We start from the raw sequence: 23,645 nt of genomic DNA, 5'->3' as shown, positions 1-23,645 counted from the left end.
ATGCAACAGGTGTAGTAGGTTTTTCAAACGCATTCGCAAAACCATGGGAAGCTGGTAGACATCCTGTATGTTCGGAAGTAAGTGCCTCGATTCCAATATTTTTCAGACGTGCGGTGGTGAGTTTTAAGTTTGATTACGCAATTGTCGCTATGAAACCAGGGCCAGGAACCAGGCAACCGTATGTTTAAAAATGTCCATGCTTCCTGAACACAATGGAGAGATGCAGAAAGCCTGGAAACACATTCTTCTGGTTCCTTTTCTTCGTTCCCATTTAGACAGTAAGCTGGAAGCTGGGTGCAGGGAGGTAGGCTATGGAGAAGCCAGGCTGAGGACAGATTGGTTAGCTGGGGATACATAGCAATTAAACCCAAATAGGAATTTTGAATTGGTTTTCATTGCAGTTGCTTCAATCCAAAGCGGCCCATACATGTATGGGTCGCTTCTGATTCAATCAAGCAAAGGCCTCGCAGAGAAAACAGCAATTCTTTATATTCAGCCTGGCGTGGAAGTAAATCTAGCTCCCTCTGGAGAAATAGTCCGAGCCTTTTGCGACAGATTAATTCGATTGCCAAGAGAGAGATATATAGGATAGACCAGACGATCTTTTGATAGAACATTTTGTTTCCCGGGGTCTGAGATATACTCTTTCACGCCGGCAATTTCGCCCGCAGATGTAATTCAAGGGTAAAGGAAGAATTCCAAACCTACCCTAGATATCGGTAAACACAAATCACAGCTTCCTAATTCGACGAAACCATGGCTACTGGATACTTCAGATCTTTGTTCGAAACCTCTTGAAAGATCACGTCCCTGTAGTTAAAGACCTCCGACACGCTGTTAACACACTATCCAAATATTTGCTATCCATTGCTGACTTACGCTACTGTGGTAAATCAAGAGAAAGATACTGAGTCTCTGAGAGCAGGGCGTCACATTATAAGCTTTATAAACAATTTTTGACGATTTGTATAATGTAGGGGGAAGGCGGAGACCCCGGAGAAAAGATACCATTATCAGAGATCCGCCCTTCCTGTCGCGAGGACTTAGCTCCATTCTTTGAAACACTCGTAACTGCAGAGATGCAGATAATGCACACAAGCTTACAGTCGGTATCTTTCCCACGACATGTTTTCGTTTTTACAAAATGGTAGCGTGTACGATCTGTCCAAACACCAAATCAAAGGCATGATTACAACCGAAAAAGACGTGTTCAGTGATCAAAGCGATCTGATAATTCACTCAACACTTTCCCTCTCTATTTACAGCTTTCTCGCTTTTTATCAAACATCGACAGCAAATCTTTCTTTTAGAGAATCAATGCCGAGAATTCCCCAAACCCCTTGCCTATTATCTAGATTTGATCCGAACGCGGAATAAAAGATCAATAAATCAGTTCTCTTTTTATCAAACAAGACCACATTACGACTGTTGCTTTTTTCACTGATGGAACAAAGATTTTGCAAATAAGCTTTTATGCATCAATCTCGGTAGGAGAGATGTATAATTTCATCATCACGTGTTGATGTTCTTTATTTTCTATCATTTTTTAGTCAATCGGTTTACCACAAAACAACCTTTTCGGCCAGGGTTTCTCACGTATTTCATATGCTCTTACATGCATCAGTCTTGGTGAGTCTTGCCAATTCAGGCGAATTTCATAGGAATAGTGCCCCCTTTTTCTCTTCAAGTATTGACTAGAGGCGGCGTCCGAAGCTTCTTTTATTTTCTGATCATCAACGCCAGGCCAGCTCCCAATTGTACCACTTTCAATCAGTATCTGCAGGGATGGTCAGCATCTCGACTACTTTTTACCATCAAATGGCAGCAGAATCTTGTTAGATCTTGTTCACCATTACCTGACACATTGATCATGTCTGCGCCAAATCTGCAAATCTTATAAGCCACCTTCTTGCGTCTAAGTGTAATCAACGGGTAATAACCTATTTACTAGCGTGGCTGCTACATTGATTTAGAAAGAGGACGGGCACCACAGGAGATGGTAAAGAAGTGGCTCAGTCCAGGAAGCATTTCAAGCACGAGACACGATTTAGAGTACAACATAAGACAGTGACCCCATCGCCCGTCTAAATGTTATCGACTTATTGACTAAGTATGTCTGCTACACTTATTTACAGAGGTGCCAGTAGAAACCGTCTTCAACTCGCATTCTCCGCACAAGACACGATTGGAGTACAACATAAGACACTTACACCATCGCCCGCTTAAATGTCATCGGCAGGTACATTACATGTTTCGTCTTATTGACAAGCGTAGCTGCTACATTGATTTAGAGAGAGGGTGGACACCAGGAGAATGCCAAAGAAGTGGAAACCGTCTTGTGTACTGCTGAACATGATCACAATGGCATAGCGATATATCATTAAAGATCCTTTAAAGAGCGTAATAAATTGGTTATTTCGATGACAATTGTTGAATCTCAATTATCTTAATGGAAACAGATTAAGGGGGTTTTGTGCACCGAAATGGGCTTTAAATAGCCATTTTAATTGCTTGCTATTTCCGAGCACACCTATGTTACACGGTGCCACAGTAGCTTCGCTAGTTAAGATTGTACATTGCTCGGAATTCAAACCGCGAAACTAGTCAGTCTGCGTGCTGCTTTGAGCGACGACTGGTAAGCCATTGCTTCAAATCTAAGACCTCCTGGGTGATGCAGTTTTGGGAGCCTCTGATTTGACAAACGACAGGTCTTTCACAATAAGCAGCAATTGCAGAGGAAAGCAAAAGACACCGAAATCTCGATGGGAGAACAACATCAGACAGTGATATCGACAACGTATTAAATAAGACACCGCTATAATATTAGATTAGTCGTGTAATCGAATCTGTAGGAGACCGGAGCAAAAAATCGGCAATCCCTTCCTTTGCTCCGTCTTGTCATAGCAATTAGATAAGGCTTCTAAAATGTACTGTGCTTTCTTGTTATCTCTGCCATAGGAGACTACAAAGACCAACGAAATGGAAAGAAAAAAAAAACGATTTTTTTCTCCTTTTTCACCGTCTTCTTTTGGTGCAGGTATTGCCAGAGTGATTGGCTATAGGTATATGGCGAGGAATAACGGTGACAATGACGAGCTGCGACGTCTCAGGGCGGTCAATCCCCCCCCCCCCCCCAGTTTGCCTAGGGCGCTCATTGCACTTTCGTAAATAAGGATAGTTTTGCCTCATCGGGCGTACTCGTTGGTGTTTAGCCAGCTCTGGGCCTTATCACAGAAATTAACCTTTCAACTCACATCCTCTTGGGTATCATATCCTAATTGCTCAAGAATAAGGAAACAAAGACGGCTTGGGAGCGCACGCTGGCCCCACTGTTATTCTTAACTCATAACGCCTTAGACCCAGTTCCCCATGTTGGTCACCTGGAGAAAAACAAATTGGACCCCTTGTGAGGAGGTCGCCGTGAGGGAGTTTTGGAAGTCCCCGAAACGCCAACGCCCACGCCTCTCCCTATGTTCTACGACGTCGTGATCACGGCGCCCATTGGAGATTATCCCCGGGCCTCATCACAGAAAGGAACCTTCCCACTCATACTGGCATCACTCGGATGGGGAAACAAGAAACTGCAGAGGCCTCGGGTAGAGAGGCTGGCGTTTGTCACTCTAATGGAGAAAGGAAGGATGCGAAATGAAATGATAATTGGGTTCATGGCGGCAGTTAATTGGCAACCGTTTTGGCCGCGATGAGAGGCAAGTATTATTCCCCAGTGGCTGTGAACAGTACGGAAGTTTACAGAGGAAGACTTTTCAAACTTAATGTGCCTAAAAAATCGAAGAAAGTCCGGAAGAACCTTACACCCAAAATAATTCTGCTGGATGCGACGGGAATTGTTCGAGCTTTTCGATTCTTTTGACAACCTCGTCTCGCCAGTGATACCAATGGCGATCTATAAGGTCAACAGCGACCGTCTAGAAAACATTCGGACAGAGCTGTTTATAGCTTATTCGTACAAATGGACCACTTGTACTCTTTCCCGCAATCGTCAATAACTCTTTTGTCGATTAGAATAATGAACCCGATCCAGCATCTTCAGCTCATATAGGGTATTCAAAAGTACATCCGCTTCTTTTCCCTCGGCCTTTTGCGCGTGCCAATTAGCGTTCCAAAACGGAAGCATCGCCATCTTGGTACATGACAATTTCCGGTAACTGTAAAGTGGCGTTTGGTACATTTGGACCGGATGTCGTTAGATATGACATGACCATTGGCAAGTTGCTATTATGTATGTGATGAGCGACAAGTCGGGGTACAATGCGGTCATTCGGATACACTAGTTATGGTGGCTGCTAAAGGAAACAGCTTAATGGAGCTGGGCGATCGGTCGTTTGTATGCGGCTAATAGACTTTAAAAGTCAACGTAAACATCGCATCAAAGTAAAAAGCATGCCTCAACGTCTACGGGTGACATCGGACCACTACTGGTCTTACTTCTGAGCCGTCCCCAATCGACAGCATTTCCCTTTTATTCTAAATATAATGTAAACAGTCACTCACATCATGTCGCCATGTCCTCATGGAACTATTTAGATTAATCAGGATTGATCCTATATTTGGATGGAACAGACCCCTTTCAAAACAGCTATACAGTAAAAGGGTGACACATTGCCAATATTGACTTGAATTCTTCCAAGGACGGATTTTAATGAAGAACAACTCTTCAAACACCAATTACATTAAGACAGTCTTCAAAAGGCCATATGATCCAATTAGTGCTTGCAGCCCTGATTCAAATTCCAATAGATTTGCTCCTTCCAACTCCGTAATGCAATAGTCTTCTCTTCAGGCAGTGTCTACTAATAAGTTCTACATACCAAAGGACATGGAGTATCTCGAAATTGATACAAGCCTATCGGCGACCGGGTTCACAATGGAACGGTAAGGTTTTGGTGAAAGTGTAGGCTTGCGACAATATTGGACGATTTGGAAAGGACATTATTGTAAAAAAAAATGCTGAACTTACAATCAATTAGTCATTAGATATTGGTCGACACGACATGTCATGTCTTATCAATTCACTTTGTTCGTAATTCATCGCCATTCATAAAAAAACATATACATGTATATGTAAAAGCTTAGTATTTTGACACCAAAACTGAATTTCGAGACAAAGTGCCTTGATGTGGTAAAAAAATCATGCCTGATATTTCCAATGATTTCTTTCACTGTTGAACATTAAATGTTGTCAAAGTCATGTCTACCTGATATGTTCTCTATTAAATTAAAAATCACGTGCGTGTTTCTTCAAATGTCAACTTAGATATGTTTCCGAAGGTGGGTGGATCGTGTTCGAATTGTACGTTATTTTTCTTTTTGTTTCTCACCCGCATTTCCTCGACAAATGACATTTGAATCGTTAAGAAGGAACTGTGTTTAGGTAGACGACGATGTAACCAGAATAATTATCAAATGCACTTTCCAAATTTCATTAAGATCTATATTTCAAAAGAGGCTCTTACACTTTTACACTCTCTGATCGCCTCTAATTAGTCTTCATCCCAATTGTAACACGAGGCTGCTTCGCGATTTACTTTGGTCTTAAAGGTGTGATGTTTTCATTTGTAAGTATCACAGAGCTTTTTACCAGTTTTTGAACTTCAAATCCACATTTTCTTATAAGGAGCGTCATGTACAATTACATGTATATAAACATTGGTGCTGTATACATCATCCCTGCATGACCTAATTTACCGTTGGGTCATTGCGGACCACTTGCACGGCGAAGGTAAAGAGTCGACCAGAGCCACCGGAAGCTTCGGGATCCGTAATTGAAGCACCGGAGGCGAAAAAGCAGCAGTGCTGATTACTTGAGCGATACTGCGTATCGCCATTCGTGACATCCTTAGAACATGTAGATTGTCACATGAGGGAGGGACGTTGAGGAGATGAATATTGAGATGGCAGTGGCAATCTTGACGCGAAGAAGAAGAAGAAGATGATGTTCCTGGCAAACCAAAGATGATAATTATATAGGTTAGATAAAATGGAAGAAAAAAAGATGTCCAAATCACAAAAATATCTCATAACAAGTTCTGTACGATACAGCCTCCCTCCAGATCCGAGAACGTGATTGCGGCAATGAACCCATCATTAATTTACAAATATTGTTGACAAATATCATTTCCATCGTGTTTTGGACAAAGATATCGGCAAGAGTTACTTATAAAAACATTAAAACTGATATCTGTTTACAAAGATTTGCATCAACAACAATGCCGCCAAGGCCACTTTCAAAAGACCCATTGTGTCAGGAGTATCATGTTAATCCTGTTGTTGACGTTATTTACAGAGTAAACCAAGACTGGTTCTTTTAACGTTGCCATATTAACGGTGAAACCGAACGATGATACTTTTATATTTCCTTTGCTAGTGTTTGTATTCCTCAATAGCGGCGATGACGTCAATCGTTGACTTCTAAAAAGATATCAAAGTTCCCCATGCTTAAATGTTGCATTTACCACTGGATCTTCTCCACTCTCTGACTCTTCTCATACAGAGATTTTGGAGTTATATAAATCAAGTATTGACCAATCAGAAGAGACCTACCAGGCTTGTTCGGCGCAGGTCATGGGGGTTACAGGGCTGCTGATTGGTCAAAACCTAATGAAAGTGGCGAAGAAAGTGAATTCGTGCATCGTCGTTACTTCGAATTAAAACGGACGGCAAATGATTTTAAAAACACCAAAGTGTTGGTCAGGTATTAGTTCCCAATAAAAGAAAGCGTTGTCGGGCATAAGGTACGGATATAACTTCATATGATGTGCACAAATGTATTGAACCAAGCTTTTCTTTGCGGTTCTCTTCTGCTTTTTGTTGTAGATCTGACAATTATCGAAACTGCTTTCAGCTCCATCGCAAAAGCTGATCTGTTTCTGACAAATCCTGATATAATAGCATGCATTGGCAGATTAGCAGCAATATTTTACTTTTAGGAAGCAGAATCACATCCTGTATGGCAATGATGCGAATAAGAAAGCTCCGACCAATGACGTGTGGATCGGACTTAAGGAAATGACAAAGAAGAAAAAGTAGTACAGAGACAAAGGCATGCGAGGACCCAGTGGATTGAATTGTTGACTTGGTTAGTATTCTTGTAGAGTCTAAAAAGAGCATTTTGATAATGATGATAAATCTTGTAACAAATGCCTGGTCGAGAATCTTGAAAAATTATGGTCAAATGTTAAGAGTTTGGCTGAAATGGTCCAGTCCTATTGTATTCTGACCGAATATTGTATGTTGGGTTCAATAGAGACTTTAAACGTCTTTTACCTCAGAGACAAAATTGCATATTCTAGAATCAGTTGTTCCCCGGACGTTCAATCCTGGGACATTTCAACCTTTTTACACCAGGGTGGTCATCATCAGACCACAGACAGATCTTGATATTTGAAATTGTCCAGATGAAGAGCAATATCTACAGATGGTATTGGCAATCAGAAACGGTCCATGCAGATATCGATATTTTCATTGGATCTACTCTATAGCTTATTAACCAATTCGTTAATCTGTAAGCTTATTAACTTGACAAGGATACTAATCAACAGGACCGCATAAGATCGCATAACAATATTAACTGGACTACACTATGTGGTTAGATGACACGAGTGTATTATTTAACTCCGTCGTATGACTGATGGCATGAGAGATACTATTGGGCAAAATATCGCAGTTCTGCGAACTAACAAACCTCTACAACATGGTGGGTGGAGGTATTGGTTTACCACATTAGAACAAGGCACTCCCATTACAGAGGTGGAGGGGTACACTCGGATAGAAATAATAAATGCGGACCTAACGCCCCTTGAAAATGAACTGATCTTTTGTCTGTTCCTTTTGAGTCGTCATTTCCTCTTCACGTAAGCACGTATTTTACTTTTAGCCACAGCGCGTGTACAATAAGCCAGCGTATTGCAATGTAGAAGCCATTAATATGTCATGAAGGTTAATTCGAAAGCCAAACAATTTCTCCCCATCGGGAGGGCTTAGCTTTGCCAGTCATACTTGCAATCCAAGGCAGTCGTGACTCAGTTACCCAATCATACTGATATTCTAAGGAAACTAGGAGAAAAGCAGATAGGTTTTTCGTTATGTCTGCGTCACCATCTGACGCCTTGGATACAACAATCGGGAAGCCTTACAATACGAAGACCAATAATTACGACATGTCGCTATCATAATATAGGAGCTTGTTTCTTTTATGCGATACTCCATGTTTCCAAAAACGATCATCTAATTTATTATTTTTGATGGATCCTTTCTCCGCCAACTACTTTTTCCTTGAGTGAGCTTTTTCTGGATACTAATAGGGCTCTCGATCGATATGTAAGATCATGATAGTGTGACACATGCTTATTCGCCCAGCCGTGTTTATCATCAGAAAACAATTGGTTGTATTTTCCCTCCGACTCTTTCACCAGCTTTTTGCTGGTAAGAGTTGAGCTTTGTCAGGCGAACGTGTCATAGTAGTGTTTAATAATATGCATACCCGTCAGCCCTAAACAAATTGTCCTACATGTATCAGTGTCATAATTTGAAAACACTCAATGGATAAGTAATATTTGTTCATCCGCCAGCCAGCCAATTTCAAGTCTGCGCGTTTGTTGATTTCTAATTCACATTGCAATATTGATTTTACTGAATATTTAAAAAATGATAAATCAACTGTATGTTTGTAAATGTCCCAGACAGAATGTACAGTGAAAGCAGCTGTTGCCTTATACTGCAATCAACATGAATACATTTGATATCAAGTCATCGGCGGTTCGTCACGCCATTTCGATTATTCGTTATTGGGAGTGTGTTAAGAATGATCATGAAACTGATTTTGTTGCTAAATGCAAACAGGATACGAATTGCAAAACAAATAAGATCCGATGCTCTTTGGAGGAATTAACGCAACCAATTCTGATTGAGGAACAGGTGAGTTCACACACCGACAAAGAATTGATACCAAAACAAACTAAAGAACGTGACGGCATCGGTCGTGACGATGCTGTAGCTTTATCTCCTCGAATTCACCACGAAACTAATCTTCCCATCAAAATCTGTGAAGAAACTACGCTATATTATCACGGATGTAGCATTCGTGCTATACATCTGTGATATCATCAAATAAGTCACAAATATGTAAAAAAAATCTGTTCATCCGGATTAATGCAAATTGTCTCGCGTTTTTACCATTCATAATGTGCATTTTTTCGAAATGGCGTTCGGCGACATTTTGCATCTGAATTCTTTTACTACACTGGGCGATTAGAAGTGTTCAAGACTTAGATCATGCATGTACAACACAAATGCAATAAAATTTTCACTTACTCAAAAAAGATACCCTTTCGCCAAATATCGAATTGAATATGGTATCCCGAAGACTTACACTATGACCGATACGATTACGATTGCTATTCCCGAAGGTTTCCCTTGTTGGATAGTGGTTAACCGTGGTTAACACACGTGATTTGTTACAGCAACAGTTATCGCAGTCAGCGTCATTGCACGGGGTCCGCGGATGGATTGTTCAGGCGGCGGTATGTAGGGAACAGGGCGTCATTAGAAACACTGCGGATTAAGATTTCCTCGCGGTCGGTGAACTCGGGGAGAAAAAGGGCCACGGCTTTTCTTTCGCGTTGTCAAAGAAAAACACTTTGGTAGAATCAGACCCTAACTAAATAAAACATAGATGTATCTGCATGTCTCCAAAAGCGTCTGGCACAGCAAGACCCGAATTGAAAATGTTCAACCAAGTGCTTTCTTGTCAAAACATTGTTGTAGCAGAAGACTACGAGTTTCTCTAGGGGGGTTAGGATGCTGCCCTGCCACCACCAACGACGTAGAATCTGGAAAAGTGCCGTTTTCTGAACGTTTACATATGATATAAACCCGTGTTTACAACACAAAAGAACCGCGCGTTTCACTGACGTTACCAGAAAGAAAAATTCTCACACAACAGTAGGAGAAGAAAAAAGGAATCGTTTCGCAATTTATTTTGAAACGAAACAGGCGTTGATTGCATTTACTGTTATAGTCTACCGTTATAGTATACCGTTAGAGGACGACGTCTCGATGGATAGTACCTGGCAATGCTGCATTTTTCCAAAGATGAAGACCAGGCTTCACCTGTGAAAAAGAACAGACAGAATACGACGTAACGCCTCTTTGGTGATGACAAGTCAGTGACGGGTTGAGGTGGTGGTGCAAGAAGCGCCCCACCCCTTTTCGGCGGAGATCGAGGTATAATGATTCATCGCCGCCGCTGTAATGTGCGCATCATCTCAACAATGATTGAAAGCATGTGAAAGCATGTGATGAGATTTAGATGAGTGGTGATTTTGCACAAGTGTCAGCCGTAGCATCGATGTAAAGATTGATGACGAAGAACAGTGCCCATTAAGGTCATTAACTATTAAATAACTGGTCGCCAAGGGTTTTACTCCTATCCATCTGCCAATGGCGGTTTACAGCCAATCATGTAGCGAGACATTTCACATACTCGTGTTGATATTCTTCGCATTAGTTGACAAAGTTTTCTTATCACGAACCAGATGTAATGTTAAAGCATCGGCGTTTTAGCAACGGTCGATATCAATGGTGAAGTCATCTTGACACAGCTAAAAACCCATTCTGAACTTGATACCTACCTGCGGCTTCCTTGTAACTTCCTTGTGACATTTTTTCCAGGTCAAAGTGGTGTCATATTGAAGCGGCATCCTTGTGACTCCACCCGAATACAAAATTGCCAAGACAATGCTTTCAGCATGCATATTGGACGATTTGAGGAACTGATACATTGTATAGACGCCCTTCAACATTCTTCTGACCGTCTTCATAGTGCCAATATCAAACTATAATGAACTACGATGTGACATGTTATATCAATCCGATTTGACCAACGCTTTAGACGTTGGAGAACGTTCTCAAGTGGAAGAAACGTTCTTCACGTCAATGATTTCTTTATAGATGGACCGCCAGAGCCAAACTATAAGGATCTATCAATCTGACTGTCGGCAGAACTGTCAGGCAAAGATCCCCAAATGGCTAGTTGTCGCCAAAACGAGCTTTTTTGCCGACATGGACACCCGCCTCTTCGACTATCGCCGCGTCTGGGATCTGACCGCATGCACTCTCGCTAACCAGTGTTTCTGACAGGCTTTACGCAAAAAAAGTGCACGTGTGCATGTCCTCGTTGATTTCAATGATGATTTCATCATTTTTTCTGTCAATTACTGTAACACCAGATGACAATCGGTTAGATCTAGCGAGACATCGCATATGTAATTTCGGCCACATGTCGGCAAAGCGAGATCTAGCTCACTGGCAGGCTATTTCCGTGAACTCGCCGATCTAGCTATACGCGGATATATCTCCCTGCCTGAATTGGCGACAATTTGCCGTTCGGGGGGCCTTGCCTGACTGACTATTGGACCTACACTCTCAAGGACGACACACCTACCTTGCCTAAGATTAAATGACTTGAGCCAGCAGAACATCCAAAATCCGAGACAGCAATTGTTCACCTGCAAATCCTGAACAGATGATCGGAAAACACAATGAACAATACTCGATCAGTATCTAATGGGCCGCTCAAGCGTGAGATTGCCTTGATAGAATCTGATAATATCCTAAAATGAAGTTCACAAAATCGAATTACAGAACGAAATTGCCAATGGTATTGCCAGTGGTATTCCTGTCGTCACGTCGCCTCGACGCGCGTATGGTTTTTGCTATCAAGGCATTTACATTACAGTGCGGCCCGAGGACGAATGGCCCAAAAGCACACAGATCATTGACCAACAATCTCACCAAATATCTACCTATTATGTAAGAAACATGGCCCATGACTGTTTATCATTATTATTATGAATATCATATTATGTATATATTGCTCGGGTTAAAGAGGCCACCGATGGGACAATCTAGAGGATTGGCCTGTCGCACATGCGGGTCTGTCGCATCCTGAGGAAATCAGGGGCTAATGTTCTCTTCACCGGCCCTGCACACAAACAGTTTGTGTGCAGAGCTGGAGAAGGGAACATTAACCTTTGATTTCCTCAGGATGGGTCAGTCGGGGTAACTTTGTCAGGGACTCTCCCCTACAAATTTATAGAGTCCGTCTTTTAAGAATGGGATTTCTGGGTTGGAAAGATTTGCGCCAACTAGACACTTGCTCACCATGTATTATTCCAAATTCTCATCTGTATTCGCTTATCTTCGATTTTGTAAAAGGATAGTAGTGACGTCCGGACCTTTGAAGGTGACCCAATCTTCAAGTTGTTAGTACCTTTGCCTTCAACAATCTTCTTTTTGATAGAGCAAAACCAGAATGGAAACGCTCACCAAACTACCGAGTGACCGTAATGAAATTATCAACAACTGCATTCTCTCCATCTATGTGAAAACAGTAAAATTACGAGAGAATTATCGAGACACTAGAAATCAAGTGATAAACACAGAGAATTCAAGCAAGACGCGGTCGGACAGCAGTTGCGGCAGTGGATCAAGGTTCCCGAGAATCCACCTTCAACATCTCAACCTCCTCTGATTGTGTGGCCCCGTTCTGGTCCGGTTTTTTCCCTCCATGCGGCGGAAGATCCTCTGGTAAAGGCTTCCCGTTGGTCTCGGGCATGATCCCGTAGAATAGGACGAGGGTGACCGATGCAATGACCAGATAGAGGACATACGGGCCAGACGTGTGGTACTGGGACTGCAAGGAGATCAGCAATTTTATAATTCAGTATTGGCATAACTAATTCCGGGCTTGGCCACCAGGGGGCCAAAACCGAAAGCATGAAAATATTTTCAGGTAAGAAATCGGGTGTATCCCGAGCTTTCTGGTAACTTAAAACTTTTATTTTCGCGGATGACACGAATGGCAAAATGATTAGCAAAACCAAAAAGTCTAAATACGTACAACGCCGTTGTGCAAACTGACATACTAATGCTTAAGTTTCAGCAAATTTACGAGCATAATATCTGCACTAAGGCAATGTTTACTTCTATATACCTGAGCAACACGAAACTACAATTAACATGAACGGCGTATAGGCGGATGGTTATGTTTACTATTGAAATTTTTCTTAAATCTAAGCGACTTTTATGTTAACTTACCAGCAGTCCTACCTGTGGTGCCACAATACCAGCCATCCGAGCAGACATGTTCCCTAAGGCGGTTGCTCTGGTCCTGAGGAGACGAACAGATAATTATCATGTCAATTAGGTAGGCCAGAGAATATGTCGGCAAGACGTGCCTATTTTAAGAAATACTTCAAACGGACACTGGCATTACTTTTGTCTTGTCCCAGGACATTTGAAAAAACTATTGGTTATTCGACCAACACAAATAAACACCCCCCGTGAAGGTTTTCAGTGACTGAAAGGTATTTCAGATTCTCAGAAAGCCTTTTAGGGGGTTTCTAATTCGCTGAAAAACTTCGACGGGATGCATATCTATGTTGGCGAAAAAACCCTGAACTCAAAAACCTTTACTTCTAGAGCGTAGATTGCCGGTGGTAGAATGGTCAACGTTTTTATCCGTCGGTATTGCCATACAAATATTGTAAGAGATGAATATCAAACCCCGAAAAGAAGTTCCGAAACTCTTTAGAGTTCACCTACCGTAGTAATGTTGGGTAGGCTTCGGATGGGTAAATGAAGACCATGCACCATACTCCCGCCTGACAGACAAATGAGGCTAGGACCATCCCCGTGATGACCGTCCCAAACCGTTCATGGTCCATGATGGCTAGAATCATAACCACCAGTAAGCAGACCATGACACCAATCTTCGAGAGAAGATAAGTCTTCCTTCGGCCGATTCTGTTCGCGATTGGTATGGCAGTCCATCTGAGTGATATCATGAGAACGCTCGTGATGGCCATATTGAAGTAGATGCTCCCGGTTAACTTTTCCATATCAGCTGTTATACCATAAGCAAGGATCGCGATGTCAAACCTAGAAGAAGGTTTATACTTATCTCATTCATTTATTGGTACGACTAAAGAGAACGGATGCTCACCAGTAGGATGACAAATGTGCAATTGCCTTTCAGTTGAGGACCATGCAGACAGTGGACAAATGACGTCTTCTGAAAACCTCATCGACTGACATGAATTTTTGTAAAAGGCGATGCAGCCCAAAAACTGCCGTAGATGAGTGTCGGTCGTCTAGGGGCAAGCGTTTCCTCAGAAACTGTTAGGTTAACCTGAAGGATCGTTTGTTTCAAGGCAGACTCCGTTTTATATGTCATACTGCCGTAGCTCTAGACATGCTTGAAAATCGAACCTTTCCTTGACGTTCCACAAGTGACCACGTTACCTACCAGCCCAACATAAGCACCAGAGAGCGGACCGCGTATTTCTTCGTCCGAAAGAGATCCAGATAGGTATACCGTTCCTGCATACGCATCCTAGCGTTCTCAGCCTCAGCTATCTTGTCTAAGACGCTCAGATCGGATGGGGGACGCCGGTTGTACTTGGCGATTCTTTTTATCCACAACTTGGCTTCCTCGACTCGACCTTTCTGAATCAACCAGCGGGCGCTCTCTGGAATGAAACTGGGAAGAACATAGTGAAGAAAAAGTACGGACTGTAGCTTCAAAAGATCAGGGTAGTTTAAATACACATGTTAGGCTCTTTTAGCAAGAAAAGCAGAATGTACGATTAGAAAAACGACCCGAGTTTACAATAAATAACTGCGCTTAGTTAATTAGTAAATCATGCTGAACTTAATGTGCTAAATGCTTTGAGCTACTTTGGGTTTGAATGTTGGGGGAGTTTCGAAAAAGGGTAAACTCAATCATGTCTAATATTGTTTAAAATAATACCAAGTACGAGCATACCAACGAAATTGGGAATTCATTCAACTCACAGAGCAAACAGTGGTACAAATGGCAGCGTCAAGAGACCAACCGCAAGTGCAGTCTTCCGCCATCTCCGGGTCAGGTAACCTGCCAGTGCCAATAGCATGCCTCCTATCTGCCAGCCGATTCGATTCGACGTCAATATGCGGTACTTTGGACCAAGGTATTCCATTGGTAGAATGAGGGCGACAGTGGCACATCCCCCTAAATTAACGAGTATGAGGTATATATCTTATTATGATGCTGATGTAACTTTTTCTCTCTATAGAAAGCAGTTGCAACCACTTCCCAGAGAATGTTGTGGTCTGATTTACTTAAAAGGGCTACGTTTTGCCTCCTAATCGCGTTCGCTGGGCAGTCACTCCTACTTTGAGCGTCTCTTTAATGCAAACCTTTCTAGGTCAGTGATAGGATGCATCTAGTTTGCATATACCATAAAATCCTTTCGATGTCATGGATCGGATGCATATAGCTTGCACATACCGTAAAATCGTTTCAAAGTGGCAAGTGATAATATCCTATAGATCGAGTGGTCAATAGTGACAGGAGTGGCTTCAAGATGATTGTCAATACTTATGACAATGTTCTTGGCGGTACTTATAACTGTCTTCTAATCATTAAACCCGGGTCATTTATTAATCTCAAGTACTTGGGGTTCACATGACGCACCCGTTCATCATTAGGTTACAACATATAGGCGTGATATGGCGGAAATTCATTTTCGGCCAATTTCAAGGTAGTAATCTTTATATGGTGTCAAGGAGTGAAACATGCTTCCAACCCTTGCCCCGAAATGATATATACCAATTGTCTTTTTATCATCTGACTTCAAAAATATATACTTGGGGCATAAAACACCCGTCAGTGATAAGAAAAGTGCACGAATGTCCATAAATTATACAAAATTATAGAGGAGGAAGAAATTGTGAGGAGGAACGTTAGTCCATTTCGATATTTTAGTGCATGTATACCTGCGAATACTCCGGCAAGAATTCTGAGAGGAAGATAAACCTCCCAATTTGGGGCGACTCCCGTACATGTCTGGAAGATGATGAGGCTGGTCCACATCACCAGAATGGTCTTCTTTCGGCCGAAGGTGTCCGAAAGTTGACCACTGATGCAAGCCCCGAGGAGGACGCCAACGAAGTAGAGGCTGGCCGTCAGTCGGCCAATATAGCGCCTGTCGCATATCAGATTCCACTGAAGTGAAAATGTGGTGGAAATATGTTAAGCAAAGAGAACAAATTCGAATTCATAGAAATGGGATGGGAATTGGGTGCCTGCAGTTTCTGTTAGACGGGCGGGGTGATGATGTTACGGACAACAAAGTTGATTGCTACTGGACATGGAGCGCTAGACGTCCTTGCATCCTATGAAGCTTTCGCAAAGCTCCCGAAACGCAAACGTGAACGCCTACCCCATTGTTTAGGCTAACAATGGGACAGGCGCCCACGTTGGCGTTTCGGGGATTTGCGTAAACTCACTACTGATTATCTTCAAGATCCCAAAGAACATGCGGTCCATCAACTCAGTGGTATACCCTGGCAACTAACTGCAGTGTAAACTTTCATTTGAACTGCTGATGGTGAACAGGAATATCCGGAAAGGCGAGAAAAATAAATCTGGAGTCAATCCTTACCTCTGTTGATATGGAAGTGTATTCATCAGAGTATGTTAGATTCACGCACGAAGAATTGGTTAACGGGCACACATTCTCCATCAAGTTACCGGAAGTCCATATACCAGTTTCGTTTCCGGTTCCGTTTTGCGTAATCAACGTATCTGATGAGTTTGAGACTTCCAGGCATGTCCAGCCAGGATTTGCGTATTCCAAAGAATAGAAAAGAACAGACAAACTGACTGCCACTTCTATTACGCAAGCAATTAAGTACATGCATACTTGAGTAGTTCCGATATGACCGATTAACTCGAAAATATCTTCAAAAATTGGAGCCCGATTTTCTGAGTTACGACGATCCATATTCATGAATGACGAGTTCGTATAAATGCTATTGAATTATTCGCTCGCTTGACCATTTCTATAGAACTTGATTAAAATATATACCAGTACTACTGTATTTATCTAATTGGGACATCATTGGATAGTCTCCGTCAAATCGTGACCAGTGATTGACAGACTGTGCAGTTATAGATTCTGACACGGTTATATAGATTACCTGACCCAGTCAAAACGCGAGATTGCTTCGAACCGACATAAGCTTGCCAGTTTGAAAAGTGGGTCAACGATCACATTCGCGGGTTACGCTGCGTATTCAAGACAAGGCCTTCGTTATTTGCCCACTGCCTTGCCCCGTACGGACAGAGGAAGGCCTTTAGCACTTTCAACACCATCCGAACTATAGCTCAATTCCGGCCAAAATACCCCCTCCAGCCGCTTGTTAGTTGGCCAAAGGCTTCAACGTTGTATAGTTATATTTTTAATCTAAGAATGATTCAGTTCCTCCATCACCCTGAAGATGGCGATTGTGTTTGTGTTTAACGAAACACAATCGCCATCTTCAGGGTGATGATAGAACTGAATTATTCACAAGACAATCGCCATCTTCAGGGTGATGTAGTAACTGCAACATTCACAAGACAATCGCCATCTTCAGGGTGATGTAGGAACTGCATCAATCACTCGTTTTAGTCACTTTGATTAAAAATATGACTATAATAGGGGGCATAGTAATCGATAATCGGTTGATTCAGCAGCAGTAGTAGCTACATGTATTGCAAAAAATCTTTGAGCAAGCTCTGACATATTTATTTTCCTTGGGTCTAAACATTGGCCGGGGGGAGCTACTGAAAGTCAAGGGGAGATTGGGCACTGAAAGGAATTTCTGGGTTCGAAAGATTTGCGCCAACTAGACACTTGCTCGCCAAACACCATGTATTATTCCAAATTCTCATCTGTATTCGCTTATCTTCGATCTTGTAAAAGGATAGTAGTGACGTCCGGACCTTTGAAGGTGACCCAATCTTCAAGTTGTTAGTACCTTTGCCTTCTAACAATCTTCTTTTTGATAGAGCAAAACCAGAATGGAAACGCTCACCAAACTACCGAGCGACCATAATGAAATTATCAACAACAGCATTCTCCCCATCTATGTGAAAACAGTAAAATTACGAGAGAATTATCGAGACACTAGAAATCAAGTGATAAACATAGAGAATTCAAGCAAGGCGCGCGGTCGGACAGCAGTTGCGGCAGTGGATCAAGGTTCCCGAGAATCCACCCTCAGCATCTCAACCTCCTCTGATTGTGTGGCCCCGTTCTGGTCCGGTTTTTTCCCTCCATGCGGCGGAAGATCCTCTGGTAAAGGCTTCCCGTTGGTCTCGGGCATGATCCCGTAGAATAGGATGAGCGTGACAAATGCAATGACCAGGTAGAGGACATATGGGCCAGACGTGTGGTACTGGGACTGCAAGGAGATCAGCAATAATAATTCAGTATTGCCATAACTAATTCCGGGCTTGGCCACCAGGGGGCCAAAACCGAAAGCATGAAAATATTTTGAGGTAAGAAATCGGGTGTATCCCAAGCTTTCTGGTAACTTAAAACCGCCTTTATGCGGGCGTTTTATTTTCGCGGATGACACGAATGGCTGCCAAAAAATGATTAGCAAAACCAAAAAGTCTAAATACGTACAACGCCGTTGTGCAAATTGACATACTAATGCTTAAGTTTCAGCAAATTTACGAGCATAATATCTGCACTAGGCAATGTTTACTTCTATATACCTGAGCAACACGAAACTACAATTAACATGAACGGCGTATAGGCGGATGGTTATGTTTACCATTGAAATTTTTCTTAAATCTAAGCGACTTTTATGTTCACTTACCAGCAGTCCTACCTGTGGTGCCACAATACCAGCCATCCGAGCAGACATGTTCCCTAAGGCGGTTGCTCTGGTCCTGAGGAGACGAACAGATAATTATCATGTCAATTAGGTAGGCCAGAGAATACGTCGGCAAGACGTGCCTATTTTAAGAAATACTTCAAACGGACACTGGCATTACTTTTGTCTTGTCCCAGGACTTTTGAAAAAATGTTTAGGGTTATTCGACCAACACAAATAAACACCCCCCCCCCCCCCCCCCCGTGAAGGTTTTCAGTGACTGAAAGGTATTTCAGATTCTCAGAAAGCCTTTTAGGGGGTTTCTAATTCGCTGAAAAACTTCGACGGGATGCATATCTATGTTGGCGAAAAAACCCTGAACTCAAAAACCTTTACTTCTAGAGCGTGGATTGCCGGTGGTAGAATGGTCAACGTTTTGACTCCTCGGTATTGCCATACAAATATTGTAAGAGATGAATATCAAACCCCGAAAAGAAGTTCCGAAACCCTTAAGGGTTCACCTACCGTAGTAATGTTGGGTAGGCTTCGGATGGGTAAATGAAGACCATGCACCATACTCCCGCCTGACAGACAAATGAGGTTAGGACCATCCCCGTGATGACCGTCCCAAACCGTTCATGGTCCATGATTGCTAGAATCATAACCACCAGTAAGCAGACCATGACACCAATCTTCGAGAGAAGATAAGTCTTCCTTCGGCCGATTCTGTTCGCGATTGGTATGACAGTCCATCTGAGTGATATCATGAGAACGCTCGTGATGGCCATATTGAAGTAGATGTTCCCGGTTAACATTTCCATATCAGCTCCTATACCATAAGCCAAGATCGAGACGTCAAACCTAGAAGAAGGTTTATACTTATCTCATTCATTTATTGGTACGACTGAAGAGAACGGATGCTCACCAGTAGGATGACAAATGTGCAATTGCCATTCAGTTGAGGACCATGCAGACAGTGGACAAATGACGTCTTCTGGAAACCTCATCGACTGACATGAATTTTTGTAAAAGGCGATGCAGCCCAAAAACTGCCGTAGATGAGTGTCGGTCGTCTAGGGGCAAGCGTTTCCTCAGAAACTGTTAGGTTAACCTGAAGGATCGTTTGTTTCAAGGCAGACTCCGTTTTATATGTCATACTGCCGTAGCTCTAGACATGCTTGAAAATCGAACCTTTTCTTGACGTTCCACAAGTGACCGCGTTACCTACCAGCCCAACATAAGCACCAGAGAGCGGACCGCGTATTTCTTCGTCCGAAAGAGATCCAGATAGGTATACCGTTCCTGCATATGCATCCTAGCGTCCTCAGCTTCAGCTATCTTGTCTAAGACGCTCAGATCGGGTGGGGGACGCCGGTTGTACTTGGCGATTCTTTTTATCCACAATTTGGCTTCCTCGACTCGACCTTTCTGAATCAACCAGCGGGCGCTCTCTGGAATGAAACTGGGAAGAACATAGTGAAGAAAAAGTACGGACTAAAGCTTCAAAAGATCAGGGTAGTTTAAATATACATGTTAGGCTTTTTAGCAAGAAATGCAGAATGTACGATTAGAAAAATGACCAGAGTTTACAATAAATAACTGCGCTTAGTTAATTAGTAAATCATGTTGAACTTAAGGTGCTAAATGCTTTGAGCTACTTTGGGTTTGAATGTTGGGGGAGTTTCGAAAAAGGGTAAACACAATCATGTCTAATATTGTTCAAAATAATACCAAGTACGAGCATACCAACGAAATTGGGAATTTGTTCAACTCACAAATGAAACAGTGGTACAAATGGCAGCGTCAAGAGACCAGCCGCAAGTGCAGTCTTCCGCCAGCTCCGGGTCAGGTAACCTATCAGTGCCACTAGCATGCCTCCTATCTGCCAGCCGATTCGATTCGACGTCAATATGCGGTACTTTGGACCAAGGTATTCCATTGGTAGAATGAGGGCGACAGTGGAACATCCCCCTAAATTAACGAGTATAAAGTATATATCTTATTATGATGCTGATGTAATTTTTTCTCTATATAGAAAGCAGTTGCAACCTGTTCCTAGAGAATTTTGTGGTCTGATGTACATGTACTTAAAAGGGCTACGTTTTGCCTCCTAATCCCGTTCGCTGGGCAGTCACTCCTACTTCGATGGTGAGGATTAAATGGTGCTGAACTTCGGAGCTATTGAGCGTCTCTTTAATGCTTAGCTTGCTTAACCATAAAACCCATTCTAGGTCAGTGATCGGATGCATCTAGTTTGCATATACAATCATGTACCATAAAATCCTTTCGATGTCATGGATCGGATGCATCTAGCTTGCACATACCGTAAAATCGTTTCAAAGAGGCAAGTGATAATATCCTATAGATCGAGTGGTCAATAGTGACAGGAGTGGCTTCAAGATGATTGTCAATACTTATAACAATGTTCTTGGCGGTACTTATAACTGTCTTCTAATCATTAAACCCGGGTCATTTATTGCACGCTGGTTAAAATGGTTGTTAAAATTCTATCTTCACGCAAATGTTATGGTTGAACCTTCGTGACAAGGGAGTGAAGCGTACTTCCCGTCACCCGGAAAGAGCAAGGCTAAACTGTTTTTTAAAGTGATCAACTGGTTTTACGACGCCAACTTAACATTCACCTATTAATCCTAAGAATGTCCATAAATTATACAAAATTATAAAGGAGGAAGAAATTGTGAGGAGGAACGTTAGTCCATTTCGATATTTTAGTGCATGTATACCTGCGAATACTCCGGCAAGAATTCTGAGAGGAAGATAAAACTCCCAATCTGGGACGACTCCTGTACATGTCTGGGAGATGATGAGGCTGGTCCACATCATCAGAATGGTCTTCTTTCGGCCGAAGGTGTCCGAAAGTTGACCACTGATGCAAGCCCCGAGGAGGACGCCAACGAAGTAGAGGCTGGCCGTCAGTCGGCCAATATAGCGCCTGTCGCATATCAGATTCCACTGAAGTGAAAATGTGGTGGAAATATGTTAAGCAAAGAGAACAAATTCGAATTCATAGAAATGGGATGGGAATTGGGTGCCTGCAGTTTCTGTTAGACGGGCGGGGTGATGATGTTACGGACAACAAAGTTGATTGCTACTGGACATGGAGCGCTAGACGTCCTTGCATCCTATGAAGCTTTCGCAAAGCTCCCGAAAGGCAAACGTGAACGCCTACCCCATTGTTTAGGCTAACAATAGGACAGGCGCCCACGTTGGCGTTTCGGGGATTTGCGTAAACTCACTACTGATTATCTTCAAGACCCCAAAGAACATACGGTCCATCAACTCAGTGGTATACCCTGGCAACTAACTGCAGTGTAAACTTTCATTCGAACTGCTGATGGTGAACAGGAATTTCCGGAAAGGCGACAAAAATAAATCTGGAGTCAATCCTTACCTCTGTTGATATGGAAGTGTATTCATCAGAGTATGTTAGATTCACGCACGAAGAATTGGTTAACGGGCACACATTCTCCGTCAAGTTACCGGAAGTCCATATACCAGTTTCGTTTCCGGTTCCGTTTTGCGTAATCAACGTATCTGATGAGTTTGAGACTTCCAGGCATGTCCAGCCAGGATTTGCGTATTCCAAAGAATAGAAAAGAACGGACAAACTAACTGCCACTTCTATTACGCAAGCAATTAAGTACATGCATACTTGAGTAGTTCCGATATGACCGATTAACTCGAAAATATCTTCAAAAATTGGAGCCCGATTTTCTGAGTTACGACGATCCATATTCATGAATGACGAGTTCGTATAAATGCTATTGAATTATTCGCTCGCTTGACCATTTCTATAGAACTTGATTAAAATATATACCAGTACTACGACTGTATGTATCTAATTGGGACATCATTGGATAGTCTCCGTCAAATCGTGACCAGTGATTGACAGACTGTGCAGTTATAGATTCTGACACGGTTATACAGATTACCTGACCCAGTCAAAACGCGAGATTGCTTCGAACCGACATAAGCTTGCCAGTTTGAAAAGTGGGTCAACGATAGCAAAGAAGATCCCGCCTTCACATTCGCGGGTTACGCTGCGTATTCAAGACAAGGCCTTCGTTATTTGCCCACTGCTTTGCCCCGTACGGACAGAGGAAGGCCTTTAGCACTTTCAACACCATCCGAACTATACGTCAATTCCGGCCAAAATACCCCCTCCAGTCGCTTGTTGGTTGACAAAAGGCTTCGACGTATTATACATGTAGTTGTATTTTTAATCGAAGAATGATTCAGTTCCTTCATCACCCTGAAGATGGCAATTGTGTTTGTGTTGAACGCAACACAATCGCCATCTTCAGGGTGATGATGGAACTGAATCATTCACAAGACAATCGCCAACTTCAAGGGTGATGAATCATTCACAAGACAATCGCCATCTTCAGGGTGATGTAGGAACTGCATCATTCGCTCGTCACTTCGATTAAAAATATGACTATCAGAGGGGGCATAGTAATCGATAATCGGTTGATTCAGCAGCAGTAGTAGCTACATGTATTGAAAAAAATCTTTGAGCAAGCTCTGACATATTTTTTTTCCTTGGGTCTAAACATTGGCCGGGGGGGGGGGGGGGGAGTGGAAGTCAAGGGGGGATTGGGCACTGAAAGGTTAGAAAAAGGAATCAATGGGGTATGCCGTACTATATTTGTCTCGCTTTCTCCGAACCGCTGGTTATTATGCAGTATCAGGCCTACCACGTACGTCCAACCCAATTTTAGGGCGTGGCTTGTTATCTTCAAAACGAGCGACTCCAATATTTTTTTCTGGCGTATAACTGATTACTGTGCATCCATTATTGACTCAAGGCCCGTTTTCTTATTACATTTAAACTAAAAGTACAACTGCTTATATAACCCGTAGGATTCTGGGTTACAAAAAACTTTATAGCAACTTTTATGGATGTTTCCCCA

At 42.5% G+C, this 23,645-nt stretch overlaps 3 protein-coding genes across 3 annotated transcripts in view; all 3 read right to left on the bottom strand.

Annotated features, from left to right (window-relative positions):
* LOC135489658 (5-hydroxytryptamine receptor 4-like) overlaps positions 1-9,503 on the bottom strand; it is a 52,887-nt gene extending 43,384 nt beyond the window's left edge. Inside the window, exon 1 of the mRNA XM_064775106.1 lies at positions 9,331-9,503. The gene's annotated coding sequence lies outside the window, so the exon portion shown is untranslated. The remainder of the gene's footprint in view (positions 1-9,330) is intronic.
* A 2,669-nt stretch (positions 9,504-12,172) lies between these two features.
* LOC135489155 (solute carrier family 22 member 15-like) lies at positions 12,173-17,187 on the bottom strand. Its single transcript, XM_064774364.1, has 7 exons — positions 16,506-17,187; positions 15,838-16,066; positions 14,875-15,070; positions 14,327-14,560; positions 13,624-13,959; positions 13,117-13,189; positions 12,173-12,712 (listed from the first exon to the last, which is right to left on the bottom strand). Exons 1-7 carry the CDS (start codon positions 16,851-16,853, stop codon positions 12,506-12,508), a joined length of 1,623 nt encoding a protein of 540 aa, XP_064630434.1. The 5' UTR covers positions 16,854-17,187; the 3' UTR covers positions 12,173-12,505.
* A 439-nt stretch (positions 17,188-17,626) lies between these two features.
* LOC135489323 (solute carrier family 22 member 15-like) lies at positions 17,627-22,537 on the bottom strand. Its single transcript, XM_064774632.1, has 7 exons — positions 22,124-22,537; positions 21,456-21,684; positions 20,487-20,682; positions 19,940-20,173; positions 19,237-19,572; positions 18,715-18,787; positions 17,627-18,291 (listed from the first exon to the last, which is right to left on the bottom strand). The coding sequence occupies exons 1-7, from the start codon at positions 22,469-22,471 to the stop codon at positions 18,085-18,087; spliced, it is 1,623 nt and encodes a 540-aa protein (XP_064630702.1). The 5' UTR covers positions 22,472-22,537; the 3' UTR covers positions 17,627-18,084.
* Positions 22,538-23,645: the final 1,108 nt, after the last annotated feature.

The sequence above is a fragment of the Lineus longissimus genome, chromosome 6, assembly GCF_910592395.1.
Source record: "Lineus longissimus chromosome 6, tnLinLong1.2, whole genome shotgun sequence".
NCBI classification, from domain to species: Eukaryota; Metazoa; Nemertea; class Pilidiophora; order Heteronemertea; family Lineidae; genus Lineus; species Lineus longissimus.
The sequence above is the reverse complement of the archived record's forward strand: the minus strand, read 5'-3'. Positions and strand labels throughout refer to the sequence as shown.

Excerpts from the sequence above, each read along its gene's own strand:
- LOC135489323 (XM_064774632.1), bottom strand. The coding sequence starts at position 22,471 with ATGAATATGGATCGTCGTAACTCAGAAAATCGGGCTCCAATTTTTGAA. Across the intron at positions 21,685-22,123 it reads ACACTTCCATATCAACAGAG|TGGAATCTGATATGCGACAG; the intron begins GTAAGGATTGAC and ends TTTTCACTTCAG. Across the intron at positions 18,292-18,714 it reads CACCACAGGTAGGACTGCTG|TCCCAGTACCACACGTCTGG; the intron begins GTAAGTGAACAT and ends ATCTCCTTGCAG.
- LOC135489155 (XM_064774364.1), bottom strand. The coding sequence starts at position 16,853 with ATGAATATGGATCGTCGTAACTCAGAAAATCGGGCTCCAATTTTTGAA. Across the intron at positions 13,960-14,326 it reads CTGGTGCTTATGTTGGGCTG|GTTTGACATCGCGATCCTTG; the intron begins GTAGGTAACGTG and ends ACCTTCTTCTAG. Across the intron at positions 13,190-13,623 it reads GCCTACCCAACATTACTACG|GACCAGAGCAACCGCCTTAG; the intron begins GTAGGTGAACTC and ends TCGTCTCCTCAG.